We start from the raw sequence: 18,576 nt of genomic DNA, 5'->3' as shown, positions 1-18,576 counted from the left end.
TGTCACCCACTTCTAACGAGATGGTAGAGACACTGAGATCAGTTTAGGTGCTGCCCTCCCCTTGATAGCACTGCCTCCTAGCAGGACACAAAGAGCCTAGCTGAGCTTGTGGGCTCATGCCTTATTTGATCTGAGATCACGGGGGATGAAGACATTTTAGTGTGAAAGGCTTTCCTTTCTACCTCAGTGAAAATGGGCAGGGGAGGGAGGTAGGGGGTGCAGTACAAACAGCCCCAAAACACCACGGGCTTTGGATCACGTGGGTTTGAATCTAACCCTCAAGTGATCTTGAGCAAGTCACTTCACTTCCCTCAGCCTCAGTTTCTTCATCTACAAAATGGAGACAATTCACACCCACCTCACAGGTTTGCTGGGAGGATGAAATGAGAAAATACATGTAATCTCAGCAAAGTGTCTCAGAAAGAAAGCTCTTGAGAACTGGCTACTATTATTATACTTTGATACAAAACAGACCAACACTGGCTGCCAGGAAGCCTCACTGTGCATGCTCCAAGGGCAAGCGGGGTAACCTGGCAGATGGGTAATCTGAAATGCCCGCTCTCCTTCCTCTGTTGGGTTTAAGAGTGAGCCCCTGGCCTGGCCCCAAGGCCCTCATGAAAAAGCCCAGGGGCCCCTCATGGAGGACAAGGATAGGGCTGGGGGTGCACTGATGCTCTGAGGAATGTTTTTAAAAAGCCAGAAGAGAAGAGAGGGGTTTCTTCCCAGAGGCACAACTGCAAAGACATCAAGCTGGGTCCATCTAGGATTTCAGATCCAGCTGTCATGAGGCGGCTGCTTGGGGGAAACCATCACTCCTTTCTTTCTCCTTAGCACTGGGGTTATCAAAAATACATACAAACTGTGAGAAAGTTCACATAGAAACACTTTTCGCCATGTATAAAAAAGAGACTGGCTGTGGTCAGTGGCTCAGGACGTGGACTGAGGCCCCATGAGTGGCCAAGAAGAGTCATTGGTTACCCAATGGTAGACACGCTGCTGGAACTGCCATGCATGGCTGGGGCAGTGCCAGCTCTAGGAAGGCTGAGTTCTTGACTGGACTGTATTTCCACAGAGTTGAGGTTGAGGGGCAGGAGGCATTTTGAGGGACACTGGCTCCAGCAGGCTGGTGTGACTCTGTGTTAGGGCAGGCAGTGGGTGTGCTTTGGCCCTCACAGAGCCCTTGGTGGTCCCCCTTGGTAAGGATAGAAGCCTACTTTACAGTAAACTTCCCCAGGCAGCTGGCCTCCCGTGTGCTGCAAGATAGGGTTCTGGGGTCCTATCACTAGGTCAGATTGAGTGGCAAGCCCCAGGCTTGGGGACCAGCAGGGGCATAATATAACTTCCACTTGTGAAGGAGGGGAGTGACCCTGGTTTTGCCCAGAAGTGCCAAAAGGCTGGCGACATTGGGCAAAGGAGGGCAGTCAGGGGTTTGGTCAGGAAGGCAGGCCTCAGACAAACAGAAGTGGTTTCTTGGCAGCCTGAACCTCCTAGGCCAAGGCTTCTTGACGTTTCTTTTGGAAGGAGGGTAAAAGTAAGGAGAGAGGGGTGGCCCCGTCCCCAGGACCCACTCTTCCTTATTCTCTACCCTGCAAGATCCTGGACTATAGGACTGAGTGGTGCGGTCCAGGGCCAGGAGGGTAGGGAGGAAGTGGGAGGTCCAGCCAGAGGCTGACCCCACCAGCCAGCCCAGGCATCCCTTGTTTGCCTGCTGTCACCAGGCAAAGCTGGGATGGCCACCCTCAGTTGACCTTGGACCCCACAGGGTTGCCCAAGAGTGGGGTGGGGGTGGGAGTGTCTGAAGTCTGAAATGTGCGGAGGACCACTCTATGGGAATGAGTGGTCAGAGCTGGAGGTCTTTCTTTCCAGGTCCCCCATGCAGCCTGGCTCCCACTAGCTTGGTGGGCACACTAGGGCTGGAGGAGGGGCAAGCCTCGCCGGAGCCCCTCCTTCAGGAACTGCATGTAGGTGGCTGTGGATGGATCTTCAAAAGTAGACGAGAAGCTGAAGACGTTGCTGTCGATGTCCTCGGGCTTCATGGAGGTGATGTCCAGGAAGTAGTTGGCGTTGATGTGGTGAACCTGGGAGGAGGGTGGGTGAGGAGAGTAGGGGCAGGGCCACCCCATCTCTTCTCCCACCCACTCATACTATCTTGGGAGAAGTGGCCACTCTCAAGCCTTGACTCTCTCCTTACGCTGAGACGATTGCAGACAAGCAACTCTAGCTATAAGCCCTTCTTGAATCCATGCCAAAGGCCAGGCTGCTCTTGTCTTCTGGTTGCTCATTCAGGGTCCTCTGACCAGAGCTCTTCCACACCTATCCACTGGGTGGAAACCTGACATCCTTTAATGTCATCTTTTCTGTTACTCCTTGCTTTGCTGTTGGGTGCTGTCAAGTCAGTTCTGACTCATGTCACAGAGTCGAACTACCCCAGAGGGTTTTCTGGGCTGTACTCTCTATGGAAGCAGATCACCAGGTCTTTCTCACACAGAGCCACTGGGTGGGTTTGAACCGCCAACCCTTTGGTTGGTAGTTGAGAGCCTCATCATTGTGCTACAGAACTTCTTACTCTTTGCTACCCCTAACACCAGGGGGAAAAAAAAAACAAACAACCCAAGACTCCTCCCTCCTCTGACTCCTGACTCCATCTCCATCCTCGCATCCGTCAAAATGCCTCGGACACTTCATGGGCCTACTTCTCCATCTCCCTCCTGCTCCAGCCAGTGAGCAATGGGCTCCTGAAGGGCAGGGCTGTGTCTTTATCTTTGGGCACAGGGCCTGGCACAAGAGTAGGTGCCCCCAAAATGGACACAAGAGCAAACGAGTGAAAGCATGCAGAGTAGATGGGCTTCTCATGGCCCAGCCCTCTCTGTTCATCTCTATGGCCCAAGGGCCCTGCCTGGGCCTGGCCCCACTGCGGTGAGTGTCGGAGGGTGTGTGCAGCTAGCTGGCTCTCCCCCTGGGTTGCTCTCCTCACTTGAGCCTGGCCCATCAGAAGCTTCCTTGCTGGAACCTCTTCCTCTCCACCAAGCCCTCACTGAGCACATCACCCAGGCCAGCCCCAGCTCTTGCTCCTGGACTGCTCCCTGCCCTGAGATCCTGGGAAACCTGGCCACCACTCCTACAGCCCTTAGTCCCACACTGACAATCCCACTGTGGGCTTGGGGCTTAAAGGATACGGGTCAGCTTCCACCAGAAGGGCAGGAGAGCCTGGATCACACAGCCTGCTGCACTTTTTAATTGTGAGACAACTTTAGCCAAGTCACCTCATACTTTTTGAGCCTCAAGTTCCTTGTTTGTTAAATAGTTGTTAATGGTCATCTCTCCCCCAAAGCTGAGGGGAGGAGCCAATGAGAGGACATGGTGAGTGCTGGGTAAGGGGCCCTAATGAGACGTAGGGCCTTGAACCTTGGCTCGGGCTACAGCCCCCTCCTGGCATAGCCCCTTGGACTCTTGGCCTATCTCCTGGCTGGCTCTTCCTTGCTCCTGCCATTCCAAGGCTGACTGCAATGGTCCCAGATGAGCCTTCCCTTCCAGGCCATGTTTTTGTCCACTGAACCTGTCTAGCCCACATGGGAATGTGTTGACTGTGCCCATTGCTACGTGGTCTCCAAGGTGCTGTTGTGGTCCCCTTTCTTGTGGGTACTTCCCAACACCTGTACGGGGCAGGCAGAGTGGGCATTATGGTTCCTATTTTATGGATGGGGATAACTGAGGCTCAGATTGGTTGAGAGATTAGCTTCAGGTTTTGTAGCCAGGAAGTGGTGAGGCCAGTCCAAAGCCTGATGAGCTCTGCAAACTGTGCCCTTGCTGCTCCCTCTGCCCCACAGTGCCTGGCCTGGGCTTGGCTTGGGGGGTGGAGGGTGGGTTGCCTACCACAGTGCCATTGGGCAGGCAGACCATCATCTCCACGGGAAAGCTGTACTTCTCCAGGTGCAGGCCAGCCAGCTTCTTGTGGGATGGGTTCTCTTGGCTGCTCTGTGGGGACAGTTGGGCAAGTTCCTGAAACCTTGGCCCCCACCATTGTCCTGTGGGCTCTCAGGGGGACCTTACCCACCTGCCCACTCACCTGCAGGTCCTCCAGCTCCTTTACCAGGGACCAGGTGCTGATAAAGCTCTCATTGAGGAGGGCAAGGATGGGCGAACTCTCCAGGACAGTCTCCCGGAGAGTTCGCCCTGAACCTGTTCAGGTAGAGATCAAGTCCAGGAGAGTGAGGCACCCCCATATAGTTTACTGGGTTATTCAGTCAGCAATGATCTTGTTTTGGACAAAGATTGTGGACTATAGACTGGCATCTGGAGCCTGCCACATAGCAGGTGGTGAATAAATGGTAGCTGTAGATAGCAGTAACACATGGACATCTTGGGTTGAGATTTGGGGTGGGGGTCTACCTGGCTCAGGGACTTGTAAACAGTGATAATTTCTTAAGTCCACAGAACTCTGCACCCCAAGGCCTTTGTACAAAATGTTCCATCTGGAGCACTCTTCCTTCTGTCTGTCACTTAACAAACTCCTACTCATTCTTCAAAGTGTCAATTTAAATGTCCTCCCTAATACCCCCAAAGGAGCTCTGGTGGCGTAGTGCCTAAGGCATCTGACTGCTAACCAGAAGGTTGGTGGTTCAAATCCACCAGACACTCCACGGAATGAAGTTGGGGCAATCTACTTCTGTAAAGATTTAGCACCTCGGAAACCTAATGGGGGTCACAATGAGTTGGAATTGACTCAATGGCAGTGGGTTTGGTTTTCTTTTTTTTTTGAAATTCTCAGGTACACACTCTCTTGGCTATGTGGACCTCACACTGTAACACTCACACACACTTGAATACTCACTCAACGCCTGGTTTCTGCATTACACTGTATGCTCCCGAGGGGCTGCTTCTGACTTCCTGGCTGCAGTGCCCCAGCACCTACCTGGGGCTGAGCATAGCAGGGGCCCAGAATGTGTTTGATGAGTGACTGGGTGAAGCCATCCTGTACCCACTGTTGGTACAGAGAAGGTTACACCCAGCAGGCTTTGGGGGAGTTTTTGGAATAAGTGAACCGCAAGTCTAGCCTCAGGGGCTCCTTTCTCTCTTGCTTGTGGGTGCTACTTTAGGAGTGCAGGGCATTTCCACACCCATTGTCACAATGGGGGTATGAATGTCATTTGCTTATTATGGCTCAGAAAACTGAGGCTCAGAGAAAAACCAAAACCAAACTCACTGCCATTGAGTCAATTCTGACTCATAGCGACCCCAATTGAGTCTCTGAGGCTCTAAATCTTTACAGAAGTAGATTGCTCAATCTTCCTTCTGTACAGTGGCTGGTAGGTTTGAACCACTGACCTTCTGGTTAGCAGCCAAATGCCTTATCCACTACACCACCAGAGCTAGCCACAGAGAGGGGAGGTGGAAATGGCTGAGTTGGGATTTGAACCCAGTCTGTCAGGGCTCTTGTTATTGCTTTCAGCAGCTTCCTCTGGGTTTGGCATCAAAACCCCTAATCCTTACCCTGCTCTGTGTATATAGTCATGAGGCCCTCATAACTTAGAGTCTCTTGTACCCCAAAAATGTAGTCTCCCTCATTCCCTCTTGGAACTGGCTGGTCTCTCTCACCTCAGCAGGACTGGTCATCCAGGGCCCCCCACAGCAAGATCGAGTGCACCAGCTTGTTTTCAGCCTTGGCTCGGTCGAAGGCCTCAGTGAATGGCAGGTAGCTGACCTGGGGCCAAGCCGAGACAGATAGAAGCTACTAAAGTGAGTCCAGGTCCCGTGTAGGGGCTGTGAGTGAGTGAGTGTGTGTGTGTGTGTGTGTGTGTGTGTGGCAGTGGGTGGAGGGAGGCTTGGGGCTCCTCTGGCACCAGTTTGGGCCCTGTAGGGAAATGCCTTCAGCACCAAACTGTCTTTATATACCAGCACCCCTGTGCCCACCCAATACCCACCCCCACCCCCAAAATCTCAGCTTCAGCACCATGGACCCTAACCCCAGTACCCTCCACTAGCAGCTATCATCACCCGGCCCACCACATGCCTAGCCTCACCTTCTTGAAGGGGTACATGGTCACTTCCAGACGCCGGGTGGCCTCCTCCCAGCTCAGCTCCTGCTGCCACTTGATCTCCTCAAACACAAACTGGAGGGGGTCCCCTGAGGGCAGGCGGCTGTCAATCATGTTGCCGTCCTCGTCCAGGATCATGGAGGGCATGGAGGGGCCCATGGCCTCCAGCTCCATCTGGGTGGAGGTCAGTAGGTGAGGGATGTCTCAGAGCTGGATGAGAAGACTCAAGGGGACTCTGAGAGACCATCACCCATTGTAAAGATGGGGAGACTGAGGCCCAGGAAAGGACAATGCCTTGGTGAGGGCTATGCAGTGAGTCAGGGACAAAGCCAGAGTGCCCAGCTAGCACCCTGGGGATCGTGTGTGAGCACAGGTGGCTTCCAGAAATGCAGGTACTGTGTCCTTCACCCTGGGTTCTCCTGAGCTTCTAGCTAGTGGGGCTCCTCTGGGAGCCAGGCTGGGTAGCCCTGTGGCAGGGCCTTATAGTTGAGCCCCACCCTCCTGCCTGAGTAGGGACCACCTGTACGCTCACCTGGGGTATGTAGCCGATGTCCACCTCCATATTGCTGTTCTCACTGGCTCCATACAGCCACTCCATGTCCACGTTCAGAGACCTGGGGCATGGGTGAGGGGGCAGCAAGAGCAGAATGTCAAAATCAATGCCTATTAACCATGTGACAGGCTTCATCTCACTGGATGTGCACAGCAAGCTGAAATCTGGATCCAGAAGTCTGGATACAGTTACTGTCCCCGTTTTAAGGATGAGGACACTGAGACTCAGCAAGGTAGGATTCTGGCTGCAGCACCTGGGCCCCTCCCTCTCCCTAGACTGCCTCTCCCTAAGGGCACCCAAACACCCCCTACACACACACTTACAGTTCAAAGAGGGCTTCCACATCACATCTCATGCACTGCCTCCGACCCTTGGAGGCAGAGAGACCATGAAGGCCTTGTTGCAGGACACAGGGGAACAGGAGTGAAAACCGAGGTACTGTCCTCCCTGCATTGGCCTCCGGACAGCAAGAAAGCCTGGTCTGACCACATGCAATCTGAAGGTCTACCACACGGGGGAGCCCCAGGACTGCAACCAATAAACTTCACTTTAGGCGAGGTGGAGCAGGGCCTGGAGAGCTGGGAGTCTCTGTAGCTTGGCCCTAAGACATAGGCCCAGGCAGCTGGTCCTGGGGCTGCTCATTTGCTCTCTCCCCTTCCATCTCATCCATGCCAGGACAGCCTGCCCTCTGGCCACTGGTTTGGAGGCAGATGTACCTGTGGTCAGCTCCCTCCCCAGCCCTGGGCTGCGCTCCATGGAGCACCAGTAGTGAAGAGGAGTGGAGCATGGAGTTCTCCCTCCTTTTTACTTGACCCAGGATGCCCTCACCCCGACCTCTCTGGGGAAGAAGAGAAAGCCACGCATGCTCCCTGGAGGCAGCATTCCCTCCTTGGCTATCCTGTGGGTAAGACAGGCCAGGAGTCAAACTTCCATCTATAGATGAGGAGGCAGGGCTGGGGAGTGCCAGGGTCTTGCCCACAGCCACACAATCCGATGGCACCAAGGCCGAGATTGAACTATGGGCCTTCTGGTTCCCAGCCCTGGTCCTGCCCTCATACTGGGCCGTTTGTTGTTGGGAAAGAATCTAGAAAGCCTTAAGTTGGGTCCTCTGGATCCCCTGCTCCCCTGACAGGCTGACCCTGAGCAGGCCATGAAGGCATTGAGTCATCCCAGAAGCCCCTGTGAGGCTCTGTGGTAGCACCTGAAGGCTGAGGGGCATCTATCTTCAGGCCTTTGGGTGTGTTGTCCCCTTTGCTTAGCTATCCCTCCTCATCCCCTAGGTCTCTACTTAGATGCCACTTCCTCTGGGAAGTCTTTCTGGACCCTGACCAGCCAGGTCCCTGCCCACATGCTGACTCCCTCTAGCAGGCATGGTTGTGGGTGTGTGTGAGATTTGTCTGTTCGCAGCATGAGGACAGGGAAGCACCGGCTTCAGGGAGGGCCTGTTTGCTGCTGTACTGGGTCCCCAGGCAGGTCCATATAGCACCTGGGAACCAGAGGATGGAATGATCACTTCTGGCTGCCTCTGGGTAGGGGACAACAGTGCCAGGCTCTGTTGTCCCCTCTAAGGGGGTGGTCCAGGTCCCTTCCAAGAGGAGGGGCTCTGGGGAGCAAAGGAAGGGCGGCAGGCTGAAGGGATCTCTGAGGACCCCTTGTTTCTGAGCTTCTGGAACTGGGGGTGGGGCAGATTATAGCAAGGGCTGGGCCAAGGCTTCTACCTGTGGTTGGGCACGAAGAGCCGGAAGTCTCGGACGTGGGTGGCATCTTTGGAGAGGATGATATGGCCCGTGAACTGACCAGGAGAGAACCAGAAGGGGAAGTCGGGCGGCTCACTGAGCTGGAACTCAGCATGGATCCTGCAGGGAAAGCCCCCAGTTGTGAATAGGTCGCCTGCTGAGCCAGAGATCACCCTCCCACTTCTTCCCCTAAAGACTGGGCACTGGGGAAGGCAACTACACTATAAGCGGGGGAGGGGGAAGAAGTAGGCGTGCAGAGCAGGGAGAGAGTACAAAGCCCTTCAGCGTTGCCCATCCTTCAAGGCCCAGTTCACCTGCTGCCTTCTCTGGAAGCCGTGTCTTGACCCTGTTCTGGGATCTCAAAGCCTCCCTAGGGTGTGTGTGACCTGTATCACAGGTATCATTCACCTTCTGTGTTGATGACACACTATGGCCACCAGGCCTGCGCTAGGCACCTTCATGCCTCTTCTCATTTGAACCCTCACATGCCCTCTGAAGAAACTGAGGCACAGAGAGTCAGAGCTGCTTGCCCAAGTCCATGGGGTGTGAGTTGGTGCAGCTGGGGGCATTGAGTCTGCCCCCCCCCCCGTGCTGTTCCCTTCCCAAGCTCCCCCTGGTGCCCTGGAGTCCCAGGCCCAGGTGGGAAGCAAAGTTAGGGGTCAGCGAGGGCCACTCACCGGAAAATCACAGTGTAATAGAAGTCACTGACGGCGGTCAGGCAGGCGACGGCGCCCTGGGGAGCAAAGCGGGTCTTCACGAAAGGCCGAGGGTGGAACATGCTCAGGAGTCGGTGGATGATGACCTGGGGAGTGGAAATCAGGCTGGCTTGCTGGGCCCAGGAGAGAGGCCCATGGGATGTGTGGCAGGGGTGTGTCCAGAGGGGAGACAGGGGAGTTGGTCAGCAGGGCTTGCTGTGGGCATCCAGGTGCAGACAGGGAGGGGGCCCCCGGCTGGACCTGGATGGGGGTAAAGGGGCCTTAAGTCTCATCATGGCCTGCCCTTACCTCCTTGCCCTTGGGTGGCGGTGGGTAGAAGCGGTTGTTGGACAAGTAGCCAGTGAAGACGTTCAGCTCGCTGGGGATGATCCACCAGGGCTCGCCCAGCTCCACGTGGCCCCGAGGGGGCAGGAAGGGCCGGAAGTGGCGAGCAGCGAACACTGCACTTGGTGAGGCTGCAGTGGTCCAGTTGCGGAGGCCAGACAGGGCCAGGCGGGAGACCTGAGGAAGGGGAGACCTGAAGCTTGAGGACTTAGCAACCACAACTTCAGGGTCCTGGCCCATGAACAGGAGTGTGCAGTTAGACTCCACCCTGAAGTACTTCAGAAGAAAGTCTTGATGATCTGAAAACTCAGAAACTGAAAACCTTATGAAGCACAGTTCTACTCTGACACACATGGGCTCGCCATGAGTTAGCACTGAGTGGACAGCAACCCATGGTGGTGGTGGTGGTGGTGCTGTTGCTGTTGCTGCAGCCCGAGAGTGGGCAGAGTCTCGGGAATGGGCAGAGAGGGAGCCCCGGGAGTCTCCTGCCGACTGAGGCCCTCATGCTTGGCACTGAGCCTGGGCTCACACACCCCTCCTCTGCCCTAGCCCTCTGACTGCTTCTGCTTCTTCCCAGTCAGAATGCTCCTGGGCTGCTCATGTCCCCGCCTGTCCCCTTGGCATAAGCCCGAAGACTAAGACTGAGTCTGGGTGCCATGGCCCCTCCCTGGCTTCCTCACTCTGCTCCCAGCTTCACATTCTATAGAGGCTGACAGTCCCACCATGGAGGCTAGAATTTGGGTTTGGAGCTAAGTCTGACTGAAGGAGAGGTGAAATCTCTAGAGTGAAGAGGCAGGGGAAGGCCACCTGTGAGAGAGCCTGTGCATCCAGTGCACTTGTGGCAAGAGGCTCCGGAGACCTCTTCCTCATCCATAGCACCTGTTCTGTCTGATGAGTTAACAGGCAGCAGAGGATGTGCATCAGAGACTGGCAGGGCCATCCATACCTCACCCTGGGCAGAGGTGGGACCCTGGAATGAGCAGGGTCCTTTTTCAACAGCTCCACTCTCAGAAGCTGTCCTGCCCTCTTAGGGTGCAGGCAGGAGCCGGTTCCCATGAGGCATCAGCCCCCAGACAGTGCGTACCTGATCTCCTCAGGGGAGCGGCCCCCAGGGATCCACCCCAGAATTTCTAGCGGCAGGCTCCCTCGCCTTTTCCACCTCCATGGCAGCTGCAGCCCCAGGCTCAGTGGGAAGTGGGAGGCGGCTGGAAAGAAGTGCCAGGAGCTCCCACTGCGAGGGATTTCACAGGCAGCTTCTCAGAGCAGGGCTGGCTGTGCAGGACCAGGCAGCAGCTGCCCACCCACTGGGCCCTGCTCACAGCTGGCCACCCCATGGAGGGAGCTGCTGGAAAAGGGAGCCAGGCTCTGTGGGGCTTTGCTCCTGTCCTCTCCCCATGTAAGCACAGGTGTACCCAGGCATCTGCCCCAACCCCCACTCTGCTCACTGCTCTGTGGGGAACTCATCTGCTCCCTCAGCTTTAACCACCACTCTGGGTCCATCACCACCCAACCCATCACCATCCCCAGAGCCTTCTGCGGATGGTCAAACCTGTTTCCAGCCACTTGCTAGACCCTCCACCTGGATGTCCCCCAGGTACCTCAACTTCAACATGCTCAAATTGATCTCATTCTCTTTTCACACCTGCTGCCCCCGCTGGTCCCCATGTACCTGGTTATCAGCCAGATGCCCAGAACCACCCTATCTCCTCCCACCTACTTTCCATCAGTAGCCTCACCCCACCCCTTCCTTCCTTGCCCATCATCCCAATGCCCTTCAGCTCCATCACTGCTGCCAGCCCCAAGCCTGCTGCCGCCACCTCCTCCCCACTCCCAGGAACTGCCCTTCCTGGCTCCAGACTCCTTCCCCTCCCATCTCTCCCCAGCACCCCACTCCCCCCATGCCAGCTACCAGCCTGGGAAGCACAGATCCAATGAGGGGACTCGCCTACTTCAGAGCCGGCCATACTTTCTCACTCTGCAGAAGCCAGCTCAAGGTCCAGCAACCAAGGCCCTTTGCGGTTGGCCAACTTCCCTTCCAGCTCCATTGGCTAGATACCCACCCCCCACATATGTCCCACCTGCCCTGGATCCAGTCCTAATTGACTAGACCTGGTACTTTCTACCTTCAGGCTTGTGTTCATGCTGAACCCACATCTCAGCTGAGATGTAAAGGCTGAGTAGGTGTGCACTGGCAAACACAATGCTGTTCCTGACAGACAAGGAATAGCATATGAGAAGGCTCGTAGCTGGAAGGAAGTGAGGTGATTTGGAAGAAAGGAGGGCTGGGGTTGCTCAGGTCCTGTGATAGGTGTGAGACCTTGTCCAAGGGCCTTGGGAAGGTTTTGGGGCTGGTAAAGATCAGATCCTCTACCTCCCACGTGAAGAGGGAGCAGAGGGGCTGCCTTCTCAGGAGCCCTCCCAACCTTTAGCCCACTGCCAGGTGCTGACCCTCCCTCCGGTCTAGAGGCATGAGAAATGGGCCTTGTTGCCAAGAAGCTCATGGCGTGGGGAGAGAGAGGGGCTTGCAGAAAGGACTCACTCCAATCTGGGAGGCAGCTGCTTTCATAGGTGCTCTCCTGCCTTGCTGTTCCCTCCCTGCTGTCACCAGGCTAAGGCCCCTCATCCTTCAGTCTCTGTGGTTGTCACTCCCTCAAGACAACATCCCAGCCCCAACACCCCGCACCCTGCACCCCAGTTAGAGGCCCGTGCTTCTCTCCTGCTCCACAATTAGATTGTGTGCTGGGAGCAAGGACAGCATCGTTCCACTTCTGGACCCACAGGACCAGGCACAGTGGACACTCAATGGACAGCTGATGATAGAAGGAAGAAAGAAGGAAAGATGGGAGGTAGAGAGGGAAGAACAGATGGACTGAGTGCAGACTGGTCCTCAGGAGGTGAGTATACCCCAGTAATCCAATAATCCAGGCTGCTGTTTGTGTCCTGGCCAAGGGGGCCCTGTCTTGTCCCAACTTACCCCCAGGAATCCATCTTTGCTCTTGGTCATTGTCTCTGGGAGCAGAGGCTGGAATCGGGCCTCTATGGTGAGTGTCTCCTCACTGGGGTCGAGGGGCAGCTCCTCATCCTCGTAGCTGGTGGCAGGAGTTGACCCTAAGAGACACAGATCGCTGGAGGGGCCCTGCCCTCAGGCTGCAGGGCCTTGTTTCTGGGTGCCCACACTGGCCTAGTGATTAAGGATGGCAGGCTCAGAGTAGGGTGGAATTAACAATCACCAAAGTGATTGTGATACATTAAAATGTGTATCACATTTTAGTTTCACAATAGCCTTGTGAGGGAGATAATAACATTACTGTCAACTCTGGTTCACGCATGAGAAAGTGGAGGCTCAGAGAGGTAAAGTGACTTTCCCAAGGTCATACAGCTAGGTAGTAGGGGAGTCAGGATTCAAACCTAGGCCTATTTAATTCTAAACTCATATTCAACCACGACCCTCTACTGGGGAAGTGTAAGCTCTCAAGGCCTCAATGTTTTCACAGGCTCTGAGTCAGACTGCCCTGAATTCAAATCCCAGCCCTACCACTCACTGGCTGTGTGACTGTTGGCTATGGCTTGTTATGAGGATTAAATGAGATAATCTATGTAAAGAATTTAGCTCTGGGCCTGTACAGAGTAAGCCCATAACTTATCTATCTATAAAACAAACAAACAAACAAAAACAAACTCACTGCCATGGAGTTGATTCCAACTCATGGCAACCCCCTTTCGGTGGTAAATCTTTATGGAAGTAGATTTCCCAGTCTTCCTTCCATGGAGTGGCTGGTGGATTTGAACTGCCAACCTTCTGGTTTGCAATCAAATGCCTTAGGCACTATGCCACCAAAGCTCCATGTACATACATATATATCCTTTTTATTGTGATTTGGGTGAAAGTTTAATAGCAAATTGGTTTTCTGTTCAACAGTTTGGGAGCTCTGGTGGCATAGTGCCTAAGGCATTTGACTGCCACCAGCCACTCCTCAGAAGGAAGGCTGGGCAATCTACTTCCATAGTGATACCGTCTTGGAAACCCAAGGAGGGGTCGTCATGAGTCGGGACCGACTTGATGGCACATAACAACAACTGTCTAGGACCTTCTACTGTGATCCCTTTCAAAGCAGTCAACAGTGGCAGCCAGGAACCATTTAGTTCTTCTGGTCTCAGGGTTGTGAAGACTAGGTTTCATGTGGTCCATTAGTCGTTTAGACTAATTGTTTCCATGCAACTTTGCTTTTCTTCACTCTTCTTTGCTCCAGACAAGGACCATAATAAACTTGAGCTGTCTTACAATTAACAGAGGTTTCAGGGTCAGGGAATCACAGAGCTGGGGCTCAAACCTAATTCTTCTGACTCCAACCTGGGTTCTTCCTACCAGGCCTGGCGGGGTACAGAAAAAAAAAACAAAAAAAAACCAAACTCACTGCCTTCGAGTCAAACCCGACTCATAGCGACCCCTCCTTGGGTTTCTGAGGCAGTATCACTATGGAAGTACATTGCTCAATCTTCCTTCCAAGGAGTGGCTGGTGGGTTTGAACCACCAGCCTTCTGGTTAGCAGTCAAATGCCTTAAGCACTATGGCACCAGAGCTCCCAGAAAGGCTATTCCCAATTGTTCCCATTCCCTCTGCTCTCCCAACCAAGCCTGTGATAAGCAGTGCTGGGCCTAGCAAATGCAGCATCCATGGCTCCCAGCTGCTGGGACCCCAAGCACCAGACAGAAGCTGCTTTCTGGGGGCATATTGCTGAGAATGCATTGGGTCAGACATCATCTGCTCAGCCCCTGGCTGACGGTGGCTCCATTTCCTGGGCTCTTTGGGACAAGCTGGGGTTCCCTGGGTAAAGAGTTAAGCACTCAACTAATAGCCGATAGGTTGGTGGTTTAAACCAGCCCTGGGGGGCTTGGGCAGACGGGCCTGGGAATCTGCTTCTGAAAGGTCACAGCCTTGAGGCCCCAGGGAGCACGCACAGCTCTACTCTGATACGAGGTCTCCATGGGTCGGAACTGCTGACAACTAACAGCAGTTGGGACGAATCATTTAGCTTCTCTGCTTTTTGTATATGAAAAACAGACAATACTATCATTCCTGTCCCTGTCATGGGGACCTGGTGAAGAAATAAATGCTGCTCAGAGAGGAACTCAGTCAAGGGATTCAAAGTAATGAAGGCTCCAAGAGACAGATTCAGGCCGTCTCTGGTGGTACAGAGAGAGTGCTGATTCTGGAACAAGGAGACCTGCTTCTCCCTGGTTTCATGGGTGCCTTCGGGCTGCACCTTCCTCACCAGGGCCATTTCCCCATCTGTACAGGGAAGGCTTGGACTTGATTTTGATTTCTCAGATCTCTTCCTGCTCAGACATCTGCCAACTCTGTGACCTTTCGGGTATAGAGGGAATAGCTATGAAGGCATAGAGGCCTCTTTCAAAAGCATGGAGCCCCTAGATACAGATAAGAGAATAAAGCAGGGGTGAGTCTGTCATGTCTCCTCTCCCAGGGCCAGCACAGTTTGTGATACAGAGACGATAACTTGGTGTTTGTTGATTGATTGACTGACTGCCTGAATGAATGCATTAAAAGCATTCTTCACCGGAAGTCACCAGAATCACCCAGAATGCCCTTTTAAATGACAGGCATCCAGACTCCACCTCAGACCTATGAAAACCAGAACCTTAAGGGCCTAGAAGGAGGACATTGTGCTTTTAATTAGCTCTCCCCAGAGGCTCCAAAGCAAATCCCTGTTTTAAAGAATCACTGTTATTTCTGCATTTGTAAGTCAATGTGGAGAAACTTTCTGAAACAGCTTCCAGGAAACCTCAGAGGAAGGGAGCAGTAAGGACAGGGCAGGGAGATTAGTCTGCCTTGCATGTTCAGTTATTTTATTGTTACCACAAGTAATTATCAATAAGGATACCCAGCATTTTACAGTCCTTTGTTTTTTTTAATAAAAACGTTACTTCCTGATTTATAAGTAATATTTGCTCATTGTAGACTTTCTGTAAAATTTTTAAAGTGTAACAGAAAATTTAAAACACTCATAACTACGAACTGGTCTCTGTTTCCTGCTTGGATTTGATTTTTTTTTTAAGCCTTTTGATTTCCCAGCACTTGGCCCTGTTTTGCACTCACAATGGCCTTGGAGGTAATAGAGGGAGGGATTATTGTCCCCTGTTGGAGAAAAAGATTTATGAGAAAAAAATTAAAAGTGGTCTCAAGCCCAGCAAGTTCTGCCAATCATTATGAGGGAGCTCTTGCTCTCTGACAACAAAAAAAGGACAAGGAAGTAGCCTGGGTGGATGTGTGGAGAAATGTTCACAAAATAACACGAAGACGTAAAACCAAGTCCACAAGGGGATCACCTGTTTACTCGGCTGTCTGCTTTCATGACAGAACTTACTGCCCCCAAGAGCCACTGACACACATCTGCTCCAGCCAATTAGCATTTTCCACTTGACATTCCTCCTCTGGTAGTGACAGTGGGTCACCGGGCCAGCAGGCGGTTGACCTACCTGACTTAGAGCCTGAAACACAGAAAGCCCATCACGGCTTTCTTGTATTTTCACGCGGCCTAGGGCAGCTGGAGTGTCTCGTTTTTTGCCTTTCCCACCTACTGACTTACACGCTCCAGGCAATTTGGGTAACAAGCAGGTGCCCGAGATCATCACTTCAAGAAATGTCACAAGCAGTTACAGGGAAATGACCCTTCAGGCCTGGAACTGAACTCACTCCTGTGGCTTCCAGCTAAACAACTGACTGGCATAGAGGATGAACATTTACACCAGGTAGATACACTCCCCAGAATGAACAATCATGGGGGAACCAAAAACCAAACTCAATGCCATCAAGTTGATTCTGATTCATAGTGGCCCCCTTTGGGTTCCCGAAGCAGTAAATCTTTATGGAAGGAGATTGCCCTATCTCCCTTCTGTGGAGTGGCTGGTGGGTTTGAACCGCCAACCTTCTGGTTAGCAGTCAAATGCCGTAGGCACTGTGCCACCAGAGCTCCTTCAGGGGAGAACAGAAGGGCAGTACCTACACAGGGAGACAGCTCAGGGGGCAGGACTATATAGGAAAGAAGGACACAGTGAAGAGGTAACTATGGGGAGGAAGCAGGAAGAGAGCTGTTACATTGTGGGGAATTACAGTCAATGTCATGAAACAAAATGTGTATGAACTGCTGTATGGAAATAAATTTTCTCTGTAAACTTTCACCCAAATCACAATAAAAATTGGAGAAAAAAAAATGTTACAGGGAAATGGAGGCAGAGTTTGGGGTGGGGGTGAGGGGTCATGAGAAAAGCATTTTATAATTTATTAGAATGTTTCAGGTCCTCATCTTTGAAAAAAAAAATGGCTGATTGCATCCAGGCAAAAAGAGATAGCAAGAGTATGATGGGAATCTGACAGCAGCTAAGCAGACTTTAATACTCAGTCATAATAGTAATTGTCATCATGTGTGGTTGAGTCAATTCTGACTCATAGTGGCCCCACATGACAAAGCAGAACTGCTCCAAAGGATTTTCTGGGAGCTCTGGTAGCATAGTGCCTAAGGCACTTGACTGCAAGCCAGAAGGCTGGCGGTTCAAACCCACCAGCCACTCCTGGGAGGGAAGGTTGGGCAAACTACTTCTGTAGTGATACTGCCTCGGAAACCCAAGGAGGGGTTGCTATGAGTTGGAGCCAACTCGATGGCAGTTGTGGTCTTTGTTTTTTTTTTTTTTTTTTGGTCATCTTTTTGGAAGCAGATCACCTGGTCTTTTTCCCATAGAACTGCTAGGTGGCTTTGAACCGCCAACTTTTCAGTTAGTAGCCAAGTGCTTAATCCTCAAAACTGTAAGCTGGTGCAGGACCTTGGAACTAGATCCCTCCAGTTCTAATTCTGGCCCTACACTTCTCTAGCTTGGGCAAGTTCGTTAACTTCTTGGGCCTCAGTGTCCCAAACTATAACAACAGGGGTCATGAGAGTGTCCATCTCCCAGGGCTAACGTGAAGATTAAAGAAGTAACACACAGAAGGTGCTTCAAAGGAAATCTGGCCCCAAGAAGGTGGCCGAGGAATGTGAACAGCATTCCTCTTCTCAGGGGATAGAAACAGAGAGGGGGCTCAAACAGTGTGTCCAAGCTCCCAGCTAGAAAGTGGCAGCGCCCGGGGGAGCCCAGAGCCACCAAACCCCATAATCTTTCCAGGCTGCTGCTTCTCCTTAGTTGTTGAAGACGCAGCTGCCCAGAGGCTGAGAGAAGTGCCTTGGGCTCCTCGTTCCCCAGCCTCTCCTGATACCTGTCAGCTTCTCAGCAATGGGTTTGAACTCCTCAGGGCTGATGTACATATCCCGGTCAGTGTCCAAGGAGGAGAAGAGGAAGAGGCCTTCGGTCCCCAGAGCCTTCAGTGCTGATTCCTGCTTGGAGGGAGGCCATGCCTGAGCACCAGTCAGATTCCCATCTCCCTGACCCCCAAATGGCCGGTTGCTTCCAACCCCAGGTGAGAGCTGTTGGTGAGGCACCCTCAACCATCTTCCTGAGGTCTCTCAATACCTCCTAGTCCTTTCATCCAAATGTCATCTCTGAATTGCCCTCAGAGTGCCCCCATCCCCCTCTCAGTCCCTCCTGGTCCCTGCTTCACTCTGGGCTTTCATCCACTGTCCACTCTCTAAGTGCCCCCTCCTGTCTCCCATCCTCTCCAGTCTCCCTTCTAGCCAGGCCACACCGTTTTTTTCCCCACAGTCCTCTCCTGCACCCCTGCCTCCAGCTCCCTAGTAACCCTTCAAGACTCTCCTGGTGCCAACTTCACTCTAGGCTTTCAGCTGCTGGCCACTGTTCAAGTCACCCCTCTGTACTGGGCCCTCCAGACCTCACACTGGGCCAGTCCTGTCACTTTCATCCCTCTGTCCTTCCAACTCTGTTGTCCTCTGTCTCAAGTCAGTCCCAGTTTCCTTGTCCCTTCCTTTCCCCTATCAGCCTCCAGGGCCTACACATACCTTGGAAGTGGAGCCCCTAATTGCCCAACCCACATAACAGCTCTCTCCCACTTGCTCACTGGCTGGTCTCCTTCCCATCCTCGGACAGTCGGGCTCTGCGCCAACCTTCCACCCCCTGCAGGCCCTCTCCTTGCGCCCACGATGTCCCTCTCTGAGCCCCTGGCTGGACCTTCCATCCCTCGCCCTTGTTCCCACCCCAACGCCATCCATCCTGCCGAAACTCCCATCCCGCGCCCACCCGCTGGCCCACCC

General features: G+C 53.2%; 1 protein-coding gene across 1 annotated transcript; it reads right to left on the bottom strand.

Annotated features, from left to right (window-relative positions):
* Window positions 1-1,907: 1,907 nt before the first annotated feature.
* SELENON (selenoprotein N) lies at window positions 1,908-18,534 on the bottom strand. The gene is made up of 12 exons (XM_007935880.1): window positions 18,520-18,534; window positions 17,628-17,793; window positions 12,339-12,472; window positions 9,329-9,541; window positions 9,002-9,126; window positions 8,307-8,444; window positions 6,568-6,649; window positions 6,021-6,209; window positions 5,596-5,701; window positions 4,067-4,179; window positions 3,874-3,975; window positions 1,908-2,078 (listed from the first exon to the last, which is right to left on the bottom strand). Exons 1-12 carry the CDS (start codon window positions 18,532-18,534, stop codon window positions 1,908-1,910), a joined length of 1,554 nt encoding a protein of 517 aa, XP_007934071.2.
* Between the last annotated feature and the right edge of the window lie 42 nt (window positions 18,535-18,576).

The sequence above is a fragment of the Orycteropus afer genome, unplaced genomic scaffold, assembly GCF_000298275.1.
Source record: "Orycteropus afer afer isolate SDZICR_OR568_19922 unplaced genomic scaffold, OryAfe1.0 scaffold00031, whole genome shotgun sequence".
Taxonomy (NCBI): Eukaryota; Metazoa; Chordata; class Mammalia; order Tubulidentata; family Orycteropodidae; genus Orycteropus; species Orycteropus afer.
Note: the sequence above shows the minus strand (reverse complement) of the source record. Positions and strands in the feature narration are given on the sequence as shown.